Source organism: Bubalus bubalis, chromosome 19 (assembly GCF_019923935.1).
Source record: "Bubalus bubalis isolate 160015118507 breed Murrah chromosome 19, NDDB_SH_1, whole genome shotgun sequence".
Lineage (NCBI taxonomy): Eukaryota > Metazoa > Chordata > Mammalia > Artiodactyla > Bovidae > Bubalus > Bubalus bubalis.
Genome location: NC_059175.1, coordinates 28,556,409 through 28,576,825, shown reverse-complemented (window position 1 = coordinate 28,576,825; position 20,417 = coordinate 28,556,409). Strand labels below are relative to the sequence as shown.

Below are 20,417 nucleotides of genomic sequence, written 5' to 3'. Positions count from 1 at the left end.
TAAGGTTAACATTTGTACTGCCAATAAAAGATAAAGGACAAGGGGAATTTAGATAAGTTGAAAGCAACATACCTTGTATAATAGTTTAGGAGTCACAACTCTTTGCTCATTAGATTATTACACATTATTCAAATTTGACAGAAGTTTTTATTATATTGCTACTGTTTTTCAAAGAAGTGGAAGCAAACACTGAAGCTACAAAGGATTGGTTTATCTCTGTTAAAATATTTTGTTTCACTTCTGATGTCACAATTTAGATTCTTCTTTTTTTTTTATTTTATTTTTTACCTTTACAATATTGTATTGGTTTTGCCATATATCGAAATGAATCCGCCACAGGTATACATGTGTTCCCCATCCTGAACCCTCCACCCTCCTCCCTCCCCATACCATCCCCCTGGGTCATCCCAGTGCACCAGCCCCAAGCATCCAGTATCGTGCATCGAACCTGGACTTCTAAAAATAAGTATAAATTTATAAAATTTTATTTTCACCTATACATTTATCTATTCACTACACATACATGATATCTACAATGTACCTTCTCTGTGGTAGGTATGGGACAAGCAAATAAAATCAGAATCCAGGAAGGAGACATATAAAAGCATATGTATAATACAGGTAAATAAGCACAAAAAATGTGGAGTTATTTGAGCACATATGATGGTATAGAGTCAACTGGGAATGAGGGATCTGCCAGGAAGTAACATCAGATTCAAGTGTTGAGGCTAAACTTGAGTTCATCAAAGGGGAGGCACACAGCGGGCAGCACTCTGGATAGACTCTCTCTCTGTCAAGGCTAAATCAAGACAGTGAAGAAAGATTAGTGACTTGGAAAACTGCAGCATTAAGATATGGCAAAGGGGAGCCTAAAGAGGTCTGTCATGGGAACTGGCACATTATGCTCCATAGTGAGATTTGTGTTTTAGAAATATGGCCTGGCACCAATGCTAAAGGGGCATCTTTATGGTGAAGATGGTAAAGAACCTGCCTGCCAAGGCAGGAGATGTGGGTTCAATCCCTGAGGTGGTAAGATCCTCTGGAGAAGGAAATGGCAACCCACTCCAGTATTCTTGCCTGGAAAATCCCATGGACATAGGAGCCTCATAGGCTACAGTCCATGGCGTTGCGAAGAGTTGGACATGACCGAGCAACTAAGTGCACACACACACACACACAAAGCAATGCAAAAAATGGATGAACAGTAGATGAGGCTGATGTAGGAAAATCAAGACCTCAGCTGTTGCAGCTGGTGAGCATGGGGGTAGGGGAGGCAATGAGTGGATTGATGAGCTATTAAAGAGGACAAAGGAACAGGGATTCATGACTAATAAATATTAGTTAATAAAGGAAAAGAAAATGGCACAGTGAACTTTAGGTTTTGGCCTGGGTAACTGGATGCTAAGAAAAAAAAAGAGAGAAAAAGACTACAAAGTGAAGATTTACATTAGAGCATAAACTGAATATGAAAATATCTGGGAATTTAAGACATCATTAAATCTACTTAATATGCAGCAAAACTCTGTTAGCTGGAAAGATGAACAGAATTCCCAAGGTGTCTAATATATAAACGTGGCGTAATTTTCCTACTTCAGCTTTTCTGCTTGCTCTGTATTTTTAGGCAATTTACAATTGGTCATTTTTAGTTAATCCATTCATTTCCATGAGGTTACTTAATGGAAGCATTCCATTTTTTAACCTAACAGTGGTGAAATAATTTTCTGGAGGTTCCCCAGGGAGACTCTGAATAGTCAAAATTCAACTTTAATTTCCTTTCATTTACTTTAATTTCCTGAGTACCTTTTCTGCTTAAAGTTACTGAACTTAATTTTCTTTGCTAGGAAAAATAGCAAACACTGACACTTAAAATTTCAATTTACTACATAAATATTTCAGATTATTTTACATTGGGACAGCAATTTTTCTGCCTGAGAACCATTTTAGTCTAAATAATGGTGGTAAAATAGAAGAGTACATACTGCATATGAGCTACAAATTGTATGGGGATTTGTATATATCTAGTCACAAATGCATTTGCATTGGATTTAGTAAAAAAGCAGGTCTGACTAATTTTTCATTGAATTCAAATTGTTCAGATTAACTAAGTGAACTGCTTGGGTGCCATTATATAGATACCACCCAAGATCATTTGGTCAAATTAATAATTAACTAAACCAAAACAAATGCCTGGCTCGTGGCTCTGAGACAAGAACATGATGAAACCTGCCATTACTTAAATGATGTAGTCTATTCAGTAAAACTTTTGTGGGTAGGTCACACATTTTATGCACAACAGTGCTGCAACAAACAGAAGCTTCCAAGTCACACTTCATGTGTATTATTCATACTATTTAACATTAGTTAAGATGCCATATAAAGCATAATTTTCCCTATCTCAATTTTATTATAATTTTTTCACCCAGAATATCATACAAATTTCTGTAAAGTATTTTTTTCAAATAATTGAACTTCTCTTTTTCAAGCATTAGTCCCCTTGGTCACCAAGACCGTGGGTCTTCACCACCATCCCAAACCCTCCCTCTTTGCCTGTAATTGTTCTGATCCCCACTGCACTGTGAGCTGGGGGACAGTGGACTCATAAGCACCAAGGATCCCCCAGCAGGATTCACATATTGTCTTCAACCTAACCTAGTATCCTGCTGTATGATACCAATATTCCATTCAAAGCCACTGACAACTTTTCATGGCTATTCAGATTTCAATCGACTTGGTTACAGTGAGTTTTATAAAATAATTTAGTTATACACACAATAGAAAGCCTAAGGCACTGTCAACAACATAGAACAACTCTAACACTTCTTGATTTCAGACAAAGACATTAGTATTAGAAACCACTAATGATGCTTTTTGAGATATTTAGCCAGCCATGGATACCACCATGAAACACAGAAGCATGCCTATAGCAGTGAGACATCATGTCCAGGTGAACCTTAGTCCTATAACATCAACAACAGCTGTAACTTAAGAAATCCAAAACCCACAGCTTAAAATAAAATAATGCTCTCTAGGAAGTCTAAGAATCACTTTAGCTTAATGTGGGAAAACAGTGGAGATGAGTGGAATGAGACTGAGAAATTAGCTTCTGTGGAGACGGAGATGGGCAAGTGTACGGTTTTATTTCTTTGCCTTCAACCAATGTTTTCATAGGAAAAGTATGTTTTCCTTGCGGTGACTGCACAGTAACCATCATTAGCAAAGGTAGACAGTGCTCATCTCCCCTTGATGACACTTCTTTTCAATACGACTGAAGGATGAACTTTACATGAAATTATTACAAATACTTCTACACCTAGTAAACATGACTGGGAAAAAAACCTTTTTAAGACAAATGGCAAAGCTTTGTTTTTAATGAATTCTTTGGTTATAAACAGGTCTAGAGTGACATTCACTCTGTGTACTGTTTGGTTTTGCTGGTGTCTATTCTGCGTGTCCCTTAAGGACTGGAATGAAATTAATTATCCTGGGTTATAGCTCATAGCACATACTTAATACAATTTACCTTGCTTTAGTGTAAAATACAGAATGAAAATATATTTGTAGATCTGAAATTGCATATATTATTTACAAAGCTACTACTGAGCATTTTACATAAACTTTTCATCCTTTTAAAAGTAAAAAATCACACGTTCTTAACAGGAAGCAGAAATAAAGCTGAAATGCAAACTCTTTGTACATCTTCCTGTGACTCTTGAAATGATGTTTGTCACTCACTGCCCCACGGATTCCTGAGTTACATAAAGCATAATGAAACATAATTAGCACATCCTGGTTATTCTGTAACAACTTATTATCATTTTAGCAAAGCAAAAATTTCTGGAAGGAGGTGATCCAAAATTGCTAAACCAAACAGTTCCTACTCAAGAGAAAAATGATGAAATATGGAAATTGTGATCCTCATCAGTAAAGAAAATAAACTAATATTGATTCATTCACAGACTAGATGTATAGGAATATATGAGAATAAAATAGGAGAATCCAAAAAAATAGAGAAAAAAATAAGACTACATAAGTTATAAAATAACTTGGCCTGTGTTGACAGAAGAAAAAATATGTATCTACAGTGCAACTGATTCACTTTTAGATTGGTTGTTACATGTTCTCTGGTGGAAAAAGGATGCCATTTATTTATTGTGTAATGAGTATATTCTCCTATAATATCCAAGCACCTAGTGAATGACTAGGTCTTTTATGAAACTAAAAAAAAGGAGATGGATTAACAGGCTGTGCATATTGAATTTTACATTTTATTTAGAAGGTAAGCATTTGGAAGCAACTTACACTTTTTCTGTGCCTAGGGCCACTATTTTCTATACCATTGCTGTCATCCAATTTCCTGTATAGAAAACAAAAAAGAAAATTACTATATGTTTACACAGCATCAGACTAAGTCAGTACACCATCTATATCATGGCCATCAAGTTAAAATATGAGGTCAATAGAGATAGGATTTATTCTTGCTAAAAATGGTGTTTTACTCATAATGTTGATTTTATTTGCATGCCATTGCTTGGAGAGGAACCAATGCCACAGATGAGTGACAAAGGCTTGTTTATTTTGTGCAGAGAGAATTGCTTTTCCCCAAGCATGAGTGAAGGCTTCAGTATATGGCCTAACATATGTTGCTTTGACCCATCAAGATAATAGCCAATCTGGAGGTCAGCCAGTACGTAGATAAAGGTGCTATAATCCAACATGTTTATACACTGAATTAGAGGTTAAGCATAGCTCTTTGTCTCCTCAAAGTGCATCAAAATAAGACCACAACATGGGCTCCAGATTCTTAAGACAAGGAAGACTAAACTAGGTTACAAGGGTACATAATTAATACCCTTCTAGATCTTATGGGCAGGCTTGAGCTTGTTAAACTAGTCTCACCAGATAATAAATTGAACCATATAATCAGTTATATAAAAACTGGGAGAAGAAGTTGTAGGTAAAATTGTGTGGATTAAATATCTTGGTGGATCAGATAAATCAATGAGCTCTTCATTGAACTGACTAGCTTGTTATACTCTTAGTATTATTTTTAAAAGTCATTCATTCTGTGAATGGCTGGTATCTAAACACATATATAAGCATCAAATACAAAATATATTGATAAACAATATTCTCTTTAAAGACAAATTTATCTCCTAAACTAAAAATTCTAAAAAAAGCATTGGTAAAAGGCTTCTCTAAAGGAGTCCAAGTGCCCTTCATACTTGAATTAAATCTAAAGATACTAACAAAACCTAAAGATGAGAAATGTGACTTGCAGGGGAATGGAGGGGAACACTGTGGAGGCTGAGCTGGGAGAACAAAAGAATCCAGGCAAGGGTATAATTGTTTCCAATATCTGAATAACCATCATGTTTTTCATGATTCCAAGTGTAAGAAAGGTAATCAAGCACATGCAAACCAGAAAGATAAAATGTTCAAATTAATATGAACAAGTTCTCCAGAAAGAGGTTCACATCCTTTTCAATCATAAAAGTCTGATTCTAAGATTAACATTTTTTTTTCCTTATCTGGGGTTATGGAACTCCTGATATAATTATTTTATGCCCTTACTTTAGAAGCTTTGTCCTGTTGATTTGAGTGAACTGAGTAAAAATAACTATTTGAAAAATGTCTATGAATATATGCATGACAACTATCCGCTCTAGTCTTGCTATTTAACTGTGGTTATAGCGCTCACACCTCAGAGCTCATCTTGACTGATAAAGATAAATTGCAAGTGTCCGTTTGGGTTGGTAATAGTTGCTCAGGCTTCCCTTTTCCTAGGTTTCCTTTGGCTGCTTTACTCTGGTCTCATTTTCCAGACCCTGGCTCTATTACTTGAACTTCAAACCCAGTTTTGGGCAATTCCCTCAGCCCAGCGGAGCTGGGCGCCGCTCTCAGTTCCCTGGCATGGTGGAACCAACTCCCACTGTCACCAAACCAAATGACATCACTGGTCATTTTCTTTCTAGTTCTCCTCCTGCTCAGCTTAACTCTAAACAAAGGGGGCTGTAAAAGAAATAGTGACACAATTTGTGTTCTCAGAAAAATAGTAACAAATAGAATCCTAGATCAATGCTTTTCAACATGACAGAGAATCAGAATCAGTGATGGATACTTTAAAGAAATATAGATGCTCAGGCATAGAAGGCATTCAATAACCAAAGCTTATGCTAAGCACTTTTACACAGAGAAAGTCATTTAATCCTGAAACCTTATGTGGTAATGTCATTAAACCCATTTGTTGAAGAGAAAACAGAAGTACAGCGAGGTATTGCAGACAGTAAATGCCACTCTTCACCACAAATGGACATGCGCAGAAAATAACACACAATATACTCTTGTACCTTTTTTCTCTAACTGCAAACATTTTATTTAATTTCATATTTATCTGTATTTTATTCAAGGGAAAATTATTCTATAAAAAATAATACTTACAGCTGTTCACCTTGTTCAAATTCTTTCCCATCATCTGTGTAACAAAAGAAGAACTTAACTGTTAGGCTGGTTTATTATTTTTGTGGAACATATATGTGCAATTCTACTTTCCCCTGACTTCTACATCCCTGACTGCCCACGCTGCTCTGCAACGAGAGGGGACAGCTGCACGTCCGTCATGTCTACTCCTTCCCTGCTCCCCTGACTTGCTGCTTTGATCAAGCAAAACATTGGCTTCCCTGATGGCTCGGCGCATAAGGAATCCACCTGCAATGCAGGAGACTCGGAAGACTCGGGTTCAGTCCCTGGGTGGGGAAGATCCCCAGGAGAAGGAAATGGCAATCTGCTCCAGTATTCTTGCCTGGAAAATCCCATCGACAGAGGAACCTGGCTGGTGACAGTCCATGGGGTCACAAAGCGTCAGACATGACTAAACAGAAGGTGCATGCTGAGGTATAACTGACAAGAATTGATCAAGCCTCGTCTAGTGCCTGGGATCATCAAAAACAGGACTGGCTGACTTGTAATGATTAAAGTTACTAAATAGCACAAAATAGGAAAAAATACAGAGTGCAAGATAAATTTTCCTAGGGGGCCAGTAGTTTCTCAGTCTGTAAACCATTAGGAACAGGCTATGAAAACAGATCTGGCAGGCAATGTCTCTTTGATGAGAATTCAAAAATGTTTGATAAAACATTTTTAAAAACGAGTTATCTAAGTGGAAGAATAACTGTTTATCTTTGAGATCTTTTCTATTAAGTTACCACAGAATTTTCTAATATTCTAGTACCAAAGCATGTTATCACTTAATTGGTGTGTTGGTACCAGTAACACCAAAGAAAGGGGGATAAAAGCCATATTTTAACACTAAAGCTTTTTAGGAAGTTGAAAAAAGAAGTCCATCAATATAAGCTCCTAGCTCACAGTCATCACTGATATTAACATAAATACCACTACAAATAACACAAGTTAGGTTTTTTTCCCCAAAACTCTAAAGCTACTGTAATGTAGTAAGCCATAACATGAGAATGTTATCTAAAAAAAGAAATCTTACCTGAGGGCTTCTTTTTCTTTTGAGTATACATTTCAAAAAGCAGAATAATAGCCACTAAGAGAACAACCTCAGCAGCTATTGCACAAAATGCTTTAAGGGGTACCAAATAGCTGAGCACGACGAGTTTAACGTGTCCTTCACTCTCCCCTAACTCGAATATTGCATGGCACCAGTAAGTTCCCTGGTCGTCCTCTGAAAGGTGCGTTATCTTGAGCCTTGTTTCATTAGCATGGTTTCCACTGATCACATACTTATCATTCACTGGAACACCAACAGGAACCTAATATAAGGAGACATTAAAATTCATTCCTGTCATATTCCATAAAAAAATATATGTCCTGAATGATCTAGTTTTGAGTGAAAGCTATAAGACAGTACCAAGAAAACAGCTTAGTAGCAAAAGGGCATATTGAAATTTGTGAGAAGTTATACGTTAACAGCCTTGTCTAACTCAATGAAACTATGAGCCATGCTATGTAGGACCACCCAAGATGGACGGGTCATGGTGTAGAGTTCTGACAAAATGTGGTCCACTGGAGAAGGGAATGGCAAAACACTTCGGTATTCTTGCCTTGAGAACCCCATGAACAGTATGAAAAGGCAAGAAGATAGGATACTGAAAGATGAACTCCCCAGGTCGGTAGGTGCCAAATATGCTACTGGAGATCAGTGGAGAAATAATTCCAAAAAGAATGAAGGGACGGAGCCAAAGCAAAAACAACACCCAGTTGCAGATGTGATGGGTAATGGAAGTAAAATCCGATGCTGTAAAGAGCAATATTACACAGGAAACTGGAATGTTAGGTACATGAATCAAGGCAAATTGGAAGTGGCCAAACAGGAGATGGCAAGAGTGAACATCGACATTTTAGGGATCGGTGAACTAAAATGGACTGCAATGGGTGAATTTAACTCAGATGACCATGATATCTACTACTGTGGACAAGAATCCCTTAGAAGAAATGGAGTAGCCATCATAGTATACAAAACAGTCTGGAATGCAGTACTTGGATGCAGTCACAAAAATGACAGAATGATCTCTGTTCATTTCCAAGGCAAACCATTCAATATCACAGTAATCCAAGTCTATGCCCCAACCAGTAATACTGAAGAAGCTGAAGTTGAATGGTTCTATGAAGACTTACAAGACCTTCTATAACTAACACCCAAAAAAGAGGTCCATTTCATTATAGGTGACTGGAATGAATAGTAGGAAATCAAGAAATACCGGACTAACAGGCAAATTTGGCCTTGGAATACGGAATGAAGCAGGTCCAAGGTTAACAGAGTTTTTCCTAAGAACACAATGTCATAGCAAACACCCTCTTCCAACAACACAAGAGAATTCTCTATACATGGACATCACCAGATGGTCAATACTGAAATCAGATTGACTATACTATCTGCAGCCAAAGATGGAGAAGCTCTATACAGTCAGCAAAAACAAGACCGGGAGCTGACTGTGGCTCAGATCATGAACTCCTTAATGCCAAATTCAGACTTAAATTAAAGAAAGCAGGGAAAATCACTAGACCATTCAGGTATGACCTGAATCAAATCCCTTACAATTATACAGTAGAAATGACAAATAGATTTAAGGGATTAGATCTCATAGATTGCCTGAAGAACTATGGATGGAGGTTCATGACACTGTACAGGAGGCAGTGGTCAAGACCATCCCCAAGAATAAGAAATGCAAAAAGGCAAAATGGTTGTCTGAGCAGGCCTTAAAAATAGCTGTAAAAAGAAGAGAAGCTAAAAGCAAAGGAGAAAAGGAAAAACATACCCATTTGAATGCAGAGTTCCAAATAGCAAGGAGAGATAAGAAAGCCTTCCTAAGTAATCAGTGCAAAGAAACAAAGGAAAACAACAGAATGGGAAAGACAGAGATCTCTTCAAGAAAATTAGAGATGCCAAGAGAAAATTTCATGCAAAGATGGGCACAATAAAGAACAGAAATGGTATGGACCTAACAGAAGCAGAAGATATTAAGAAGAGGTGGAAAGAACACAGAAGAATTAGACAAAAAAGATCTTCATGACCCAGATAACCACGATGGTGTGATCACTCACCTAGAGCCAGAAATCCTGGAATGCAAAGTCAGGGGGCCTTAGGAAGCATCACTAGAAAAAAGCTAGTGGAGGTGAAGGAATTCCAGTCGAGCTATTTCAAATCTTAAAAGACGATGCTGTTAAAATGCTACACTCAATATGCAAGCAAATTTGGAAAACTCAGCAGTGGCCACAGGACTGGAAAAGGTCAGTTTTCATTCCAATCCTAAAGAAAGACAATGCCAAAGAATGTTCAAACTACCACACAATTGCACTCATCTCACACGCAGGCAAAGTAATGCTCAAAATTCTCCAAGTCAGGCTTCAACAATACTTTAACTATGAACTTATTGATGTTCAAGGTGGATTTAGAAAAGGCAGAGGAACCAGAGATCAAATTGCCAACATCCATTGGATCATAAAAAAAAAGCAAGAGAGTTCCAGAAAAACATGTAATTCTGCTTTATTGACTATGCCAAAGCCTTTGACTGTGTGGATCACAACAACCTGTGAAAAATTCTTCAAGAGATGGGAATACCAGACCACCTTACCTGCTCTTGAGAAATATGTATGCAGGTCAAGAAGAAACTCTTAGAACCAGACATGGAACAACAGACTGGTTCCAAATCGGGAAAGGAGCACGTCAAGGCTGTATATTGTCACCCTGCTTATTCAACTTATATGCAGAGTACTTCATGAGAAATGGTGGACTGGATGAAGCACAAGCTGGAATTAAGATTGTCAGGAGGAATATCTACAACCTCAGATATGCAGATAACACCACCCTTATGGCAGAAAGTAAAGAAGAACCAAAGAGCCTCATGATGAAAGTTAAAGAGGAGTGAAAAAGTTGGCTCAACATTCAGAAAACTAAGATCATGGCATCCAGTTCCATCACTTCATGGCAAATAGATGGGGAAACAGTGCAAATAGTGAGAGACTTTATTTTGGGGGGCTGCAAAATCACTGCCAATGCTGACTGCAGCCATGAAATTAAAAGACGCTTGCTCCTTGGAAGAAAAGCTATGAACAATCTAGACAGCATATTAAAAAGCAGAGACATTATTTTGCCAACAATGGTCCACTTATTCAAAGCTATGGTTTTTCCAGTAGTCATGTATGGAGGTGAGAGATGGACTATAAAGAAAGCTGAGCACCAAAGAATTGATGCTTTAGAACTGTGGTGTTGGAGGAGACTCTTGAGAGTCACTTTTGGACTGCAAGGAGATTCAACCTGTCCATCCTAAAGGAGATCAGTCCTGAATATTCATTGAAAGGACTGATGCTGAAGCTGAAACTCCAATATTTTGGCTGCCTCATACGAAGAACTGACTCATCTGACAGACCCTGACGCTGGCAAAGATTGAAGGCAGGAGGAGAAGGGGACAACAGAGGATGAGATGGTTGAATGCCACCACTGACTCAATGGACATGAGTTTGAGTAAGCTCTGGGAGTTGGTGATGACAGGGATGCCTGGCGTGCTGTAGTCCATGGGGTCGCAAAGAATCAGACACCACTGAGCAACTGAACTGAAATGAAATGATACATAACATAGCTCAATTCTTATCAGAGTTTGACCTTTCGGAGGTAGCAAACAAAGGAAAAGGATACTTTGCTTTAAGTGCTTAGCACTGAGCGTTTGAAACTACAGCATGCAAGTCATCATGGGTAAATAGTCTATTGAAAGTAAACATACAGGAAAATTCCAGCCATCCAGGTTTCATGTTAGAATACCTGACTAGTTGTTCAAAGTACTTACTCCTTCACAAGTGCAGGCATACATTCATTAAATCAACTATTAAGTTAATAAAGCTATTAAACTGATCATTCCTATTAAGGAAGCTTCCTGGTTCTTGACACTGGGAGTTCCTCAGACTGGAACGGAAATCTTCGGGCCTTTGAAGCTGATGTAGAAGGACTAGCAGACCTTCCTGTGAGCTTGGTAAGCATGGTGGTCTGTATACTTTCTGTCTTTTCGAAGCTGAATTTCTCTATCAATCAGGTCGGTTTCTGGAATTCACTGGGTTTTCTTCAGTCTTTTAAGATCCATACCAAGCTATTTGGGGGCTGATTTATTTAATCATTTAAATTAAATTTTATTCTTAGGCCATTTGCTGCCTTCATTGCTCTATCATTCAACTGCAGTGATCAATAAATGCTAATCTGAATAAGTATTCTTGGAGATCATCTGATGAAGAACTGTGAGTTTATTATTTGCCAAAAATTATATCAACCTAGCTCTCTGTGCACAGCATTGCCTGTGATCTTGTTACAAAGGTACTCTCTAACTCAGGGCTGATAAATCAAAGCACCTCATGTTTAGTAGGCACCCCAGGTTGAGTCTAATGCAGATGGTTCATGTACATTTTGAAAAAACACTTGACCTAAAGTTTTGACTTGTACTCTCTTCGCTGCACTTTTCTTATATCCTAATATGATCCATGCTTGGGGCTAAATTGAGAGACCTTTAGTAAGATGGAAAGAAGCACAGACTGTATTCTAAAAGTTCAATATAATTAGATTTGGCTATTTTTTGTCTAGTATGACATATGCGGGCTTTCCAGGTAGCTTAGCTGGTAAAGAATCCACCTGCAATGCAGGAGACCCTGGTTCAATTCCTAGGTCCAAAAGTTCCCCTGGAGAAGGGATAGGCTACCCACTCCAGTATTCTTGGGCTTCTCTGGTGGTTCAGATGGTAAAGAATATGCCTGGAATGCAGGAGACCTGGATTCAATCCCTGGGTGGGACGATCCCCTGGAAAGGTCATGGCAACCCACTCTAGTATTCTTGCCTGGAGAATCCCCCTGGACAGAGGAGTCTGGCAGGCTACGGTCTATGAGGTTGCAAAGAGTCAGACAGGACTGAGCACTTGTCAGCAGCAGCATGTTTTTCTTAATATCAGGTCTTTGAAAAGCCATTCATTTTTTAGTAGGAATTTAAAGTATCTGGCTTCCCCTAGGTCCCTGGAGGCATAAAAGAGGTCAGTGACACTAAAAGAACCCAAAACCTAAGTTTAAGTTACCTTTTTTTCATTCTTTCCTTAAATAGTGCCACTATATTGCATTCTATCACAAATGTGTCCAGAGACAGAAGCAGGAAAAGATAACTTCCTTTTTTTCAAGTTACTTTCATGAAATGATAAGGAAAAAAAAGAATCATTTTTGTTGGGGTTATACCTAAGCTTATCAACTAAAAATGAATTGTAACTTTCAGTGAATTTAAATAAATTGCTAAATGTAAAAACAAAGCACCAGCTAATGAAACATTGGGAGTATCTTCAGATGTATAATGTAAAGTGCTGAAAACATCAAACAACTCCATTTATCACTCTTCTTTCTCCATGATCATGTATTTAAGAACAAGATAAGAGAAGTATAAATAGTCCTAAGAACTTTGAGTATAATACAATCTTATTACTTATCAAATAAATGTGTGTTTATTTTGTAAGTCAAAGAAATATTATCTTACCTGTACACTCCCATTGCTACCGTACCAGGTCCAATTTAAAGGAAGACAACCTTGACATTTACACATCAAGACAACTGAATCCCCCAAGTAAGTGATCAATGGTTTGTTTTGTCCATTAATTTCAGGAACTAAGGAAAATGTAGAAATATACATATTACTAAAAAGTCTGAATAGCGGGATGTATTCAAGTTCAATATAATTTATCCTTTCATTTTTTCATTTATATATGATTTTCTTTCTGTAGTTTTAGTTCTATATAAAATGAAATCAATGTACAGTATTTAGGATGGACCGTTGTAGTAGGTAGGTTCTTTGCACATTTAATGAGAGGAATAGTCAGTTCAGTTCAGTTCAGTTCAGTCACTCAGTCGTGTCGGACTCTTTGCGACCCCATGAATTGCAGCATGCGAGGCCTCCCTGTCCATCACCAACTCCCAGAGTTCACTTAAACTCATGTCCATCGAGGCGGTGATGCCATCCAGCCATCTCCTCCTCTGTCGTCCCCTTCTCCTCCTGCCCCCAATCCCTCCAAGGATCAGAGTAGGTAGGTAGTGCAATGTAATTGTCAGTAGTCTTGCCTGGAGAATCCCAGGGACGGGGAGCCTGGTGGGCTGCCGTTTATGGGGTCGCACAGAGTCGGACACGACTGAAGTGACTTAGCATAGCATAGCATAGAAAGAGAAGAAAAGTCTTCTATTATGAGCCTAATAACAGTTATAAATATTGTATTAAACTGTTACATACTTTGGATATGAAAGAAACTTGATGTTTTTCAAGTCTATTTTTTCGTCCCACCTACTAAATTGCTTTAGAACAAATATTTCTCTTAAAGTTTACCCTTAGATGGCACTTAAGTAAGGAGACAAAATTTTTAGGATTTAAAATTCTTAGTTCATACAAATTTATGAAAAGGGTTGGAGAAGGTGAGACGATGAGAAACAAACAGGAAATTTAAGAAAGAAAATGAGATTAAAAATTATTTCATGTTGTTTTGTTAAAAAAAAAAAAACACCTAATAGTCACTGTGATAATCTATTTCATAAAGTTAGAAACAGATGTCATTAGTAACAGACTAAAATTGAGTACTAAATGTAGAAAAATTAAGTTTTAAGGCTATGAATAACTTGGTATGTGTGTGCTAAGTCACTTTAGTCGTGTCCGACTCTTTGCAACCGTATGAACTCTAGCCCTCCAGGCTCCTCTGTCCATGGAATTCTCCAGGCAATACTGGAGTTGGTTGTCATTTCCTTCTCCAGAATAATTTGGTAAGAAAATTAAAACAGAACAACATAAGCAAAGCAATAAAGGTCAACCAGTAGCCTCCATGATGAAATCAATTCCTTCTGATGGACTTCAAGGCATGTATTAGAGAATGTACATTTATACTGGAGATAGAAACTTATCAACAAAGATGACTTTCGTTGATATTTTTTCTTTTACTAATTTTAGCAGGTTTTGTGTTTTGTTTTTCCTTTTTGTTGGTTTGCTAGCAGAGAGTATTTGAAATTATATGTACATTTTAATAATATTATGTTGACAAATTTTATATATATTGTTTGCTATTCATTATCCTATTTTTAGATTTTATTTTGGGGAAGGTCAGGGTGGAAAATGGAACGATCAATTTTAGTTGCTAAAATTAGGTTTCCAGATTAAATATATTTTCTAAATGCTCTTGGCTTTCTACTCCCCAAAGATAACAGCATTTTATGGATATGTGAATTATAAACATGAGGAAGGGGAAAATAATCATAATAACTAGAAAATAAATTCTGACTTCTATATCCACTTGTATGGGCTTCCCTGGTGGCTCAGATGGTAAAGAATCTGCCTGCAATGCAGGAGACCAGGGTTCGATCCCTGAATCGGGACGATCCCCTGGAGAAGGGAATGACAACCCACTCCAGTATTCTTGCCTAGAGAATTCCATGGACAGAGAAGCCTGGAGGGCTACAGTCTATGGAGTTGCAAAGAGTCAGACACAACTGAGCAACTAACACACACACACCACACACACACACACACACACACTCCTCCACATAACCACTTGTATAGGGGATAAAAATAGGATTGGATTTCTTCACAGTTTGTCTTTAGGTGATGAATGTTATGGTGACGAATGTGGGAAGTCTTCCATTTTCCTTATGGTTTCACATGGGGCTAAATATAATTGCACACATCACCCTCTCCTTCCTCAGTAAATCTGCCCAGCGTAGTGTTGAATGTGGCACTGCTAAAAATAAAGAGATGCAAATGAGAAAGATATATCACCAGTGCAAATGGTCCAGCAATATTAAGATGGCAGAGCAATCTATAAGTCAATGATTACTGTACCTGTTATAACCAAGGAAACCTGTTTAGACAAGATGGAATGAGGTACAATTTTACATTAAACAAATGTGTGAACTGCCAATCATAATTTATAATCACCCCCACTAACAGTTTATGAGCACCTAGTGAGGTACCACTAGGGCGCTCCTGAGGAAGGAGAGACGTGAGACACATGTGACTGTTGTAACTGAGCTCATCCCAGTCACAAGAAACTGGTGAGCTGAGCTTGCCAGAGAATATTCTGAGCACTCCTTCTGAGAGCCTACTAGCGTCCCATATTCCCTTTCGGTCACCATGAGGCTGAGGGCCTTTAAGGGAAATGGGGTCATTATTTGTCCATTTCAAAGATCAGACCATGAGTGTTTGAATTAGTCAGCACAATGTGACGGTGATGTGACAAACGTAAGATTTAGATCCAGGAAATATCTGAGTTAGAATTATAGTTTCAGAGTCACTAGTGTTGAGGACATAGGCAGATTATACCCCCCGCTACGTAAAGAACTAAGTACAGGAACACAATGCATCACATTGCTCGGTGTAGAGCAGTTGCTGTGGTTTAGTTGCTAAGTCATGTCCAACTCTTTTGCGACTCCATGGAATGTAGCCCACCAGGCTCCTCTGTCCATGGGATTTCTCAGGCAACAATAATTGGAGTGGGTTTCCATTTCCTTCCTCAAGGGATCTTGCTGACCCAGGGATCAAATCCACATCTCCTCTGCACTGGCAGGAGGATTCTTTACTGCTGAGTCACCAGGAAAGCCCTTGGTGTAGAATGAACACCACAAAATTCAAACTTTTGTTGTGTCCATGTAGTGGTACTGCTCTTATTAATAGAGCTTTCTTATAATTTATAACACCCATGGCCTTCCTACATTAGCCAGCTTAATGGTGTAGATTATTGTCATGTGCAAGAATGATTTCTAGGCCATGTGGAAGACAGAAAAAATAAAACACAGAATGAAAGGAGAACTGGAAATTCATCTGAATTCATTTCAGAACTTTAAGAATGTATAAAAACACCCCTGAATGAGGAAAAGCATTCAAACTGAGTCTTTTACAGAACACCCCGCTCACCTGAGAAAGGTGATTTAAATGATGGAAAATAAAAAATGAATTCACAGGGGACAAGGCCCAGAAGAATGATGAAACAGTAGCTTTGAGATGCTGGCGTTGGTACCAATTCATCCTTTAATAATATTTACATTAAAAAATTTGCTGTGAAGCTGTAAAACAAATTCTACTGCTTGAAAAACTCATTCAAGTCCTTGGCTAACACAGATGAATAAGAGTTTGTTTGTATAAGAATTACAATTTAAGTATAAATTAGAACAATTTAAATCAGGGGACCTAATTACCTCTCCTTACCATAAAAAGAAATGAAATTGGTTAAAAGTTAAAAAGAAATTATTGTTTCCAGAACTATGTAGTATATGGAGCAGAAAGAATAAATGGAATAATAACTTTACATATTATTATAAAACCTAAGAATATAAAGGAAATGGCCCATTCAACACATACTGAATTTAACAAGGCAGAATAAAGCAAGTAATACTTTGATACACCGTGAGCTAAATTTTTAAATACTATACATGTGTCTTTTTATAATACAAGTAAAGAGGGTATCTCTCACATAAGTGTTGTTACTAGATCATTTTTTTTATCCAGTTCAATTTCCTCTGTGGCTACTCCTCAGGGCCATTTGTAGGTCCAGACAGCACTCTAATAGAAGAACCCATACAAGAAAGGAGAAAGCAATGGTACCCCACTCCAGTACTCTTGCCTGGAAAATCCCATGGATGGAGGAGCCTGGAAGGCTGCAGGCCATGGAGTCGCTGAGGGTCGGACACGACTGAGCGACTTCACTTTCACTTTTCACTTTCATGCACTGGAGAAGGAAATGGCAACCTACTCCAGTGTTCTTGCCTGGAGAATCCCAGGGACGGGGGAGCCTGGTGGGCTGCCATCTATGGGGTCGCACAGAGTCGGACACGACTGAAGTGACTTAGCCTTAGCCTAGCCATACAAGAAAACCAGAAGCAAAGCTAGCACCCAAAAGAAGACTGACTATACATACTGACATGAACATGAGAACTGTATTTTAAGTTCCTGAAAAATAAGACAATAACTTTAAACGTCACAATGTTAAAAGGTTTAATTTAGCCTGAACCAAAGAACATATTTTATTTCATTTTTCTTATGGTAGAGCCAGTTTCCTCAGGAGGCACTGGAGAATAAGACAACAGAAGTCTGGGGAGGGGCTGGACTGATTTCCCTGGTGACCTCGGTATTAAATTCCCTACTCTCATTCAACCCTCCAGTTTTTCAGTCCTAGATGGGGGGTGAGTCCTGGATGGGTCATATTCCAGGGCACAGATTGGGCCTTGTTTTCTAAGGCTAGGAATCTGGAGGTGTAAATAACTCAGCTTCATACTCAGCATGTTTTTTTCTGGTTTGGGAGGGTCTCTCCTCCTATCTCGGAGAAAGCAATGGTACCCCACTCCAGTACTCTTGCCTGGAAAATCCCATGGACAGAGGAGCCTGGTAGGCTGCAGTCCATGGGGTCGCTAAGAGTCGGACACGATTGAGTGACTTCACTTTCACTTTTCCCTTTCATGCATTGGAGAAGGAAATGGCAACCCACTCCAGTGTTCTTGCCTGGAGAATCCCAGGGACGGGGGAGCCTGGTGGGCTGCTGTCTATGGGGTCGCACAGAGTCGGACACGACTGAAGCGACTTAGCAGCAGCAGCAGCTCCTCCTATCTGGGGAAATAAGTACCAAATTGAGCTTGGACTGTGAAAGCCTAGGTGACTGTGCTTCGGTTTAAGGTTAGTAAGACCTAACTGAGAAAAAAGAAGCCACCCAAGGATTTCAGCAAGGTTTGTAGCCAGGTCTGGCCGATAATGAGATGTTATTTTTCTCTGGTGTCTCTTTTCTGTGTGTATTTCTATATTTGAGATTTTGCTGTGAAGAGGAACGACTGTGCCAGGTAAGAATGGAGTTATTCTTGGGTCTCCTGACAAAACACTATCAGCTCAGGAGCACTTTCCAATTGGACTCCATTCCAATATTCCCAAGAGCTGATGTGGTTTTACTACTAAATGGAGTATGAGAACACAGAAGCACTTTGAGGGATAAAGTCCTACCTGGAAAGATCAACTCTACTTTTGGAGAGCCCTCAATTAAAAGACTGGCTTCCCTGGTGGCTGAGAGTAAAAGAATCTGCCTGCCAATGCAAGAGACATGGGTTCAATCCCTGGGTCGGGAAGATTCCTTGGAGAAGAAAATGGCAACCCACTCCAGTATTGTTGCCTGGAAAATCCCATGGAGAGGAACCTGGCAGGCTACAGTCCATGGAATTGCAAAGAATCAGACACGACTGAGTGACTAAGCAACTACAGACCTGCAGATTAAGTAGTTTTGAGCTTGGTTAACATTGGGATTCTTTTCTGAAGCCACAAGGTTCCTTCCAAACCTCAGATGGAACAGAGCCACCCTTCTTGAGTTCCACATGGAGAGGTACAACATGTACATATTTGGTGCTTCTTTTTCATAGTGTAGCTCTGATACAGATATTTCTGGAGCCAAGCTAGGCTCACCTTAAAACAAGCACTGCTTTGAAGATAAACTGTGAAACTGGTTTGGTTGAGCACCAGTTAAGGGCACAGTTTCTGCTTTCCCAGCTTGTGGATCTCCCAGACACCTATCCTGCTTCTCAATTTCAGCATGCTTCTTTTTGGAAATTAATCAGGCCATGCTTCAGCATGGGAATGTGTGTTGAAATATGATCAAAATATTGAAATTCACCCACAAGCTAAGAATCAAAAGTGGAAGACAGGTAACATTTGAGATGGCAGAAGATACATTGGCCTGCAGTAAGCCTCTAAGAGGCACAGGTTTGGGAGGCACAACTGGTAGCTGAAGTGTGCTTTTCAAGAAAATCCTGGCTATTTTATGACGTTTGGGTGAGGAACACATGGGTATGCTATGAAAGCATCCCTGGTTAAATGTTAACTGCAGATAACTGGCAGTGACTGAGGGATACCACAGGGAAACAAAATTCACATTCTGTATTCTTTGCATCTCTTCTGTTTCCTTGATGATACCCTAAACTAAAAGCCAAATAATATTAATCACTGCTCTGGTATGCTTTCTTTGGCTGATAAGAGTGATGTGCATCCAAATTAGAAAAGGCACTATACTCAGGGAACACTGATTTGTTCAAACTTCTAGAGGTAACAGCTGGTTCTGGGCTTCTGCTTATGTTTAGAAATATTTACGAATAGAAGGACAGTGTTAGAGCATTCTAATGTGTCCTGTTGACTTTATGGAACTCTGGATAAAGTAGGACACACACTCTTTGAGTTGAAAGAATTCAACTTTTAAGATAGTAAATTTGCTGATTCAGACGTGTCAAGGAAGGTAAGGTCTAGGAACCACTTAGTGGAAGTGAAAGCCCTATGGAGTTGTAAGCTTAGAGATTTCTATTTGCACATTTGTGGACTAGAAAACATCAGCCTGTGTCACTTTTGGCTCAAGGACGTTTAGGTGTTATTGAATTAGAAAAAGATTCTCCCATGTAGTCAAAGCCAGCTAACTAGCATTCTATTAATACACTATACACTTCTATCAATACACTTTGAAGATGAAGTTCCAACTGTTTCTATTATTCTGTTCTTCCCTACTTTGACTTGTTGGATGCTCCCAGGTAAGGACAGATGGCTGGGAGAAGAGAGATTTCTTGGTACTATCAAAATCTCACTGTTTCTTCTAAGTTCTTTGTCCTATTACTTATTCTTTACCAACAAAATTTCTGCATCTTGGTACTAAGAACTTTTAACACAGATTGTTACTATAGACATGTTCAGTATCCACTTTAGAATATTTCACCTTCTGCTGAAAAACATGGTAGACCATCACTGCTCTTTCTCGGTGAAAGGTAGTCACTGACATATTAGCAGTTGCAAGCTTCAGGTGTGACCTTTGCTTTCTCCCTGTACTGTCACCAACAGACAAACACACAAAGTCAGCAGGTTTTTTTCACAACATACTAATCAGGGATGTTCAGGTTTTTTA

The 20,417-nt window shown here is 38.7% G+C and overlaps 1 protein-coding gene across 12 annotated transcripts in view; it reads right to left on the bottom strand.

Annotated features, from left to right (window-relative positions):
- Window positions 1–463: 463 nt before the first annotated feature.
- Window positions 464–20,417, bottom strand: part of EMB (embigin) — a 63,478-nt gene continuing 43,524 nt past the window's right edge. For 9 of the 12 annotated variants that reach the window (XM_006067711.4, XM_025270539.3, XM_044932720.2 and 6 more), the window contains 5 exons: window positions 13,013–13,140; window positions 7,493–7,772; window positions 6,439–6,472; window positions 4,300–4,354; window positions 464–3,746 (listed from right to left, as the gene is read on the bottom strand). In XM_006067711.4, the coding sequence (XP_006067773.4) occupies window positions 3,729–3,746; window positions 4,300–4,354; window positions 6,439–6,472; window positions 7,493–7,772; window positions 13,013–13,140 (515 nt within the window). In that variant the 3' untranslated portion in view covers window positions 464–3,728. Of the gene's footprint in view, window positions 3,747–4,299; window positions 4,355–6,438; window positions 6,473–7,492; window positions 7,773–13,012; window positions 13,141–15,096; window positions 15,246–20,417 lie in introns of those variants that run through there. The other 3 variants (XM_044932717.2, XR_006546728.2, XR_006546727.2) reach the window with 3 other exon arrangements.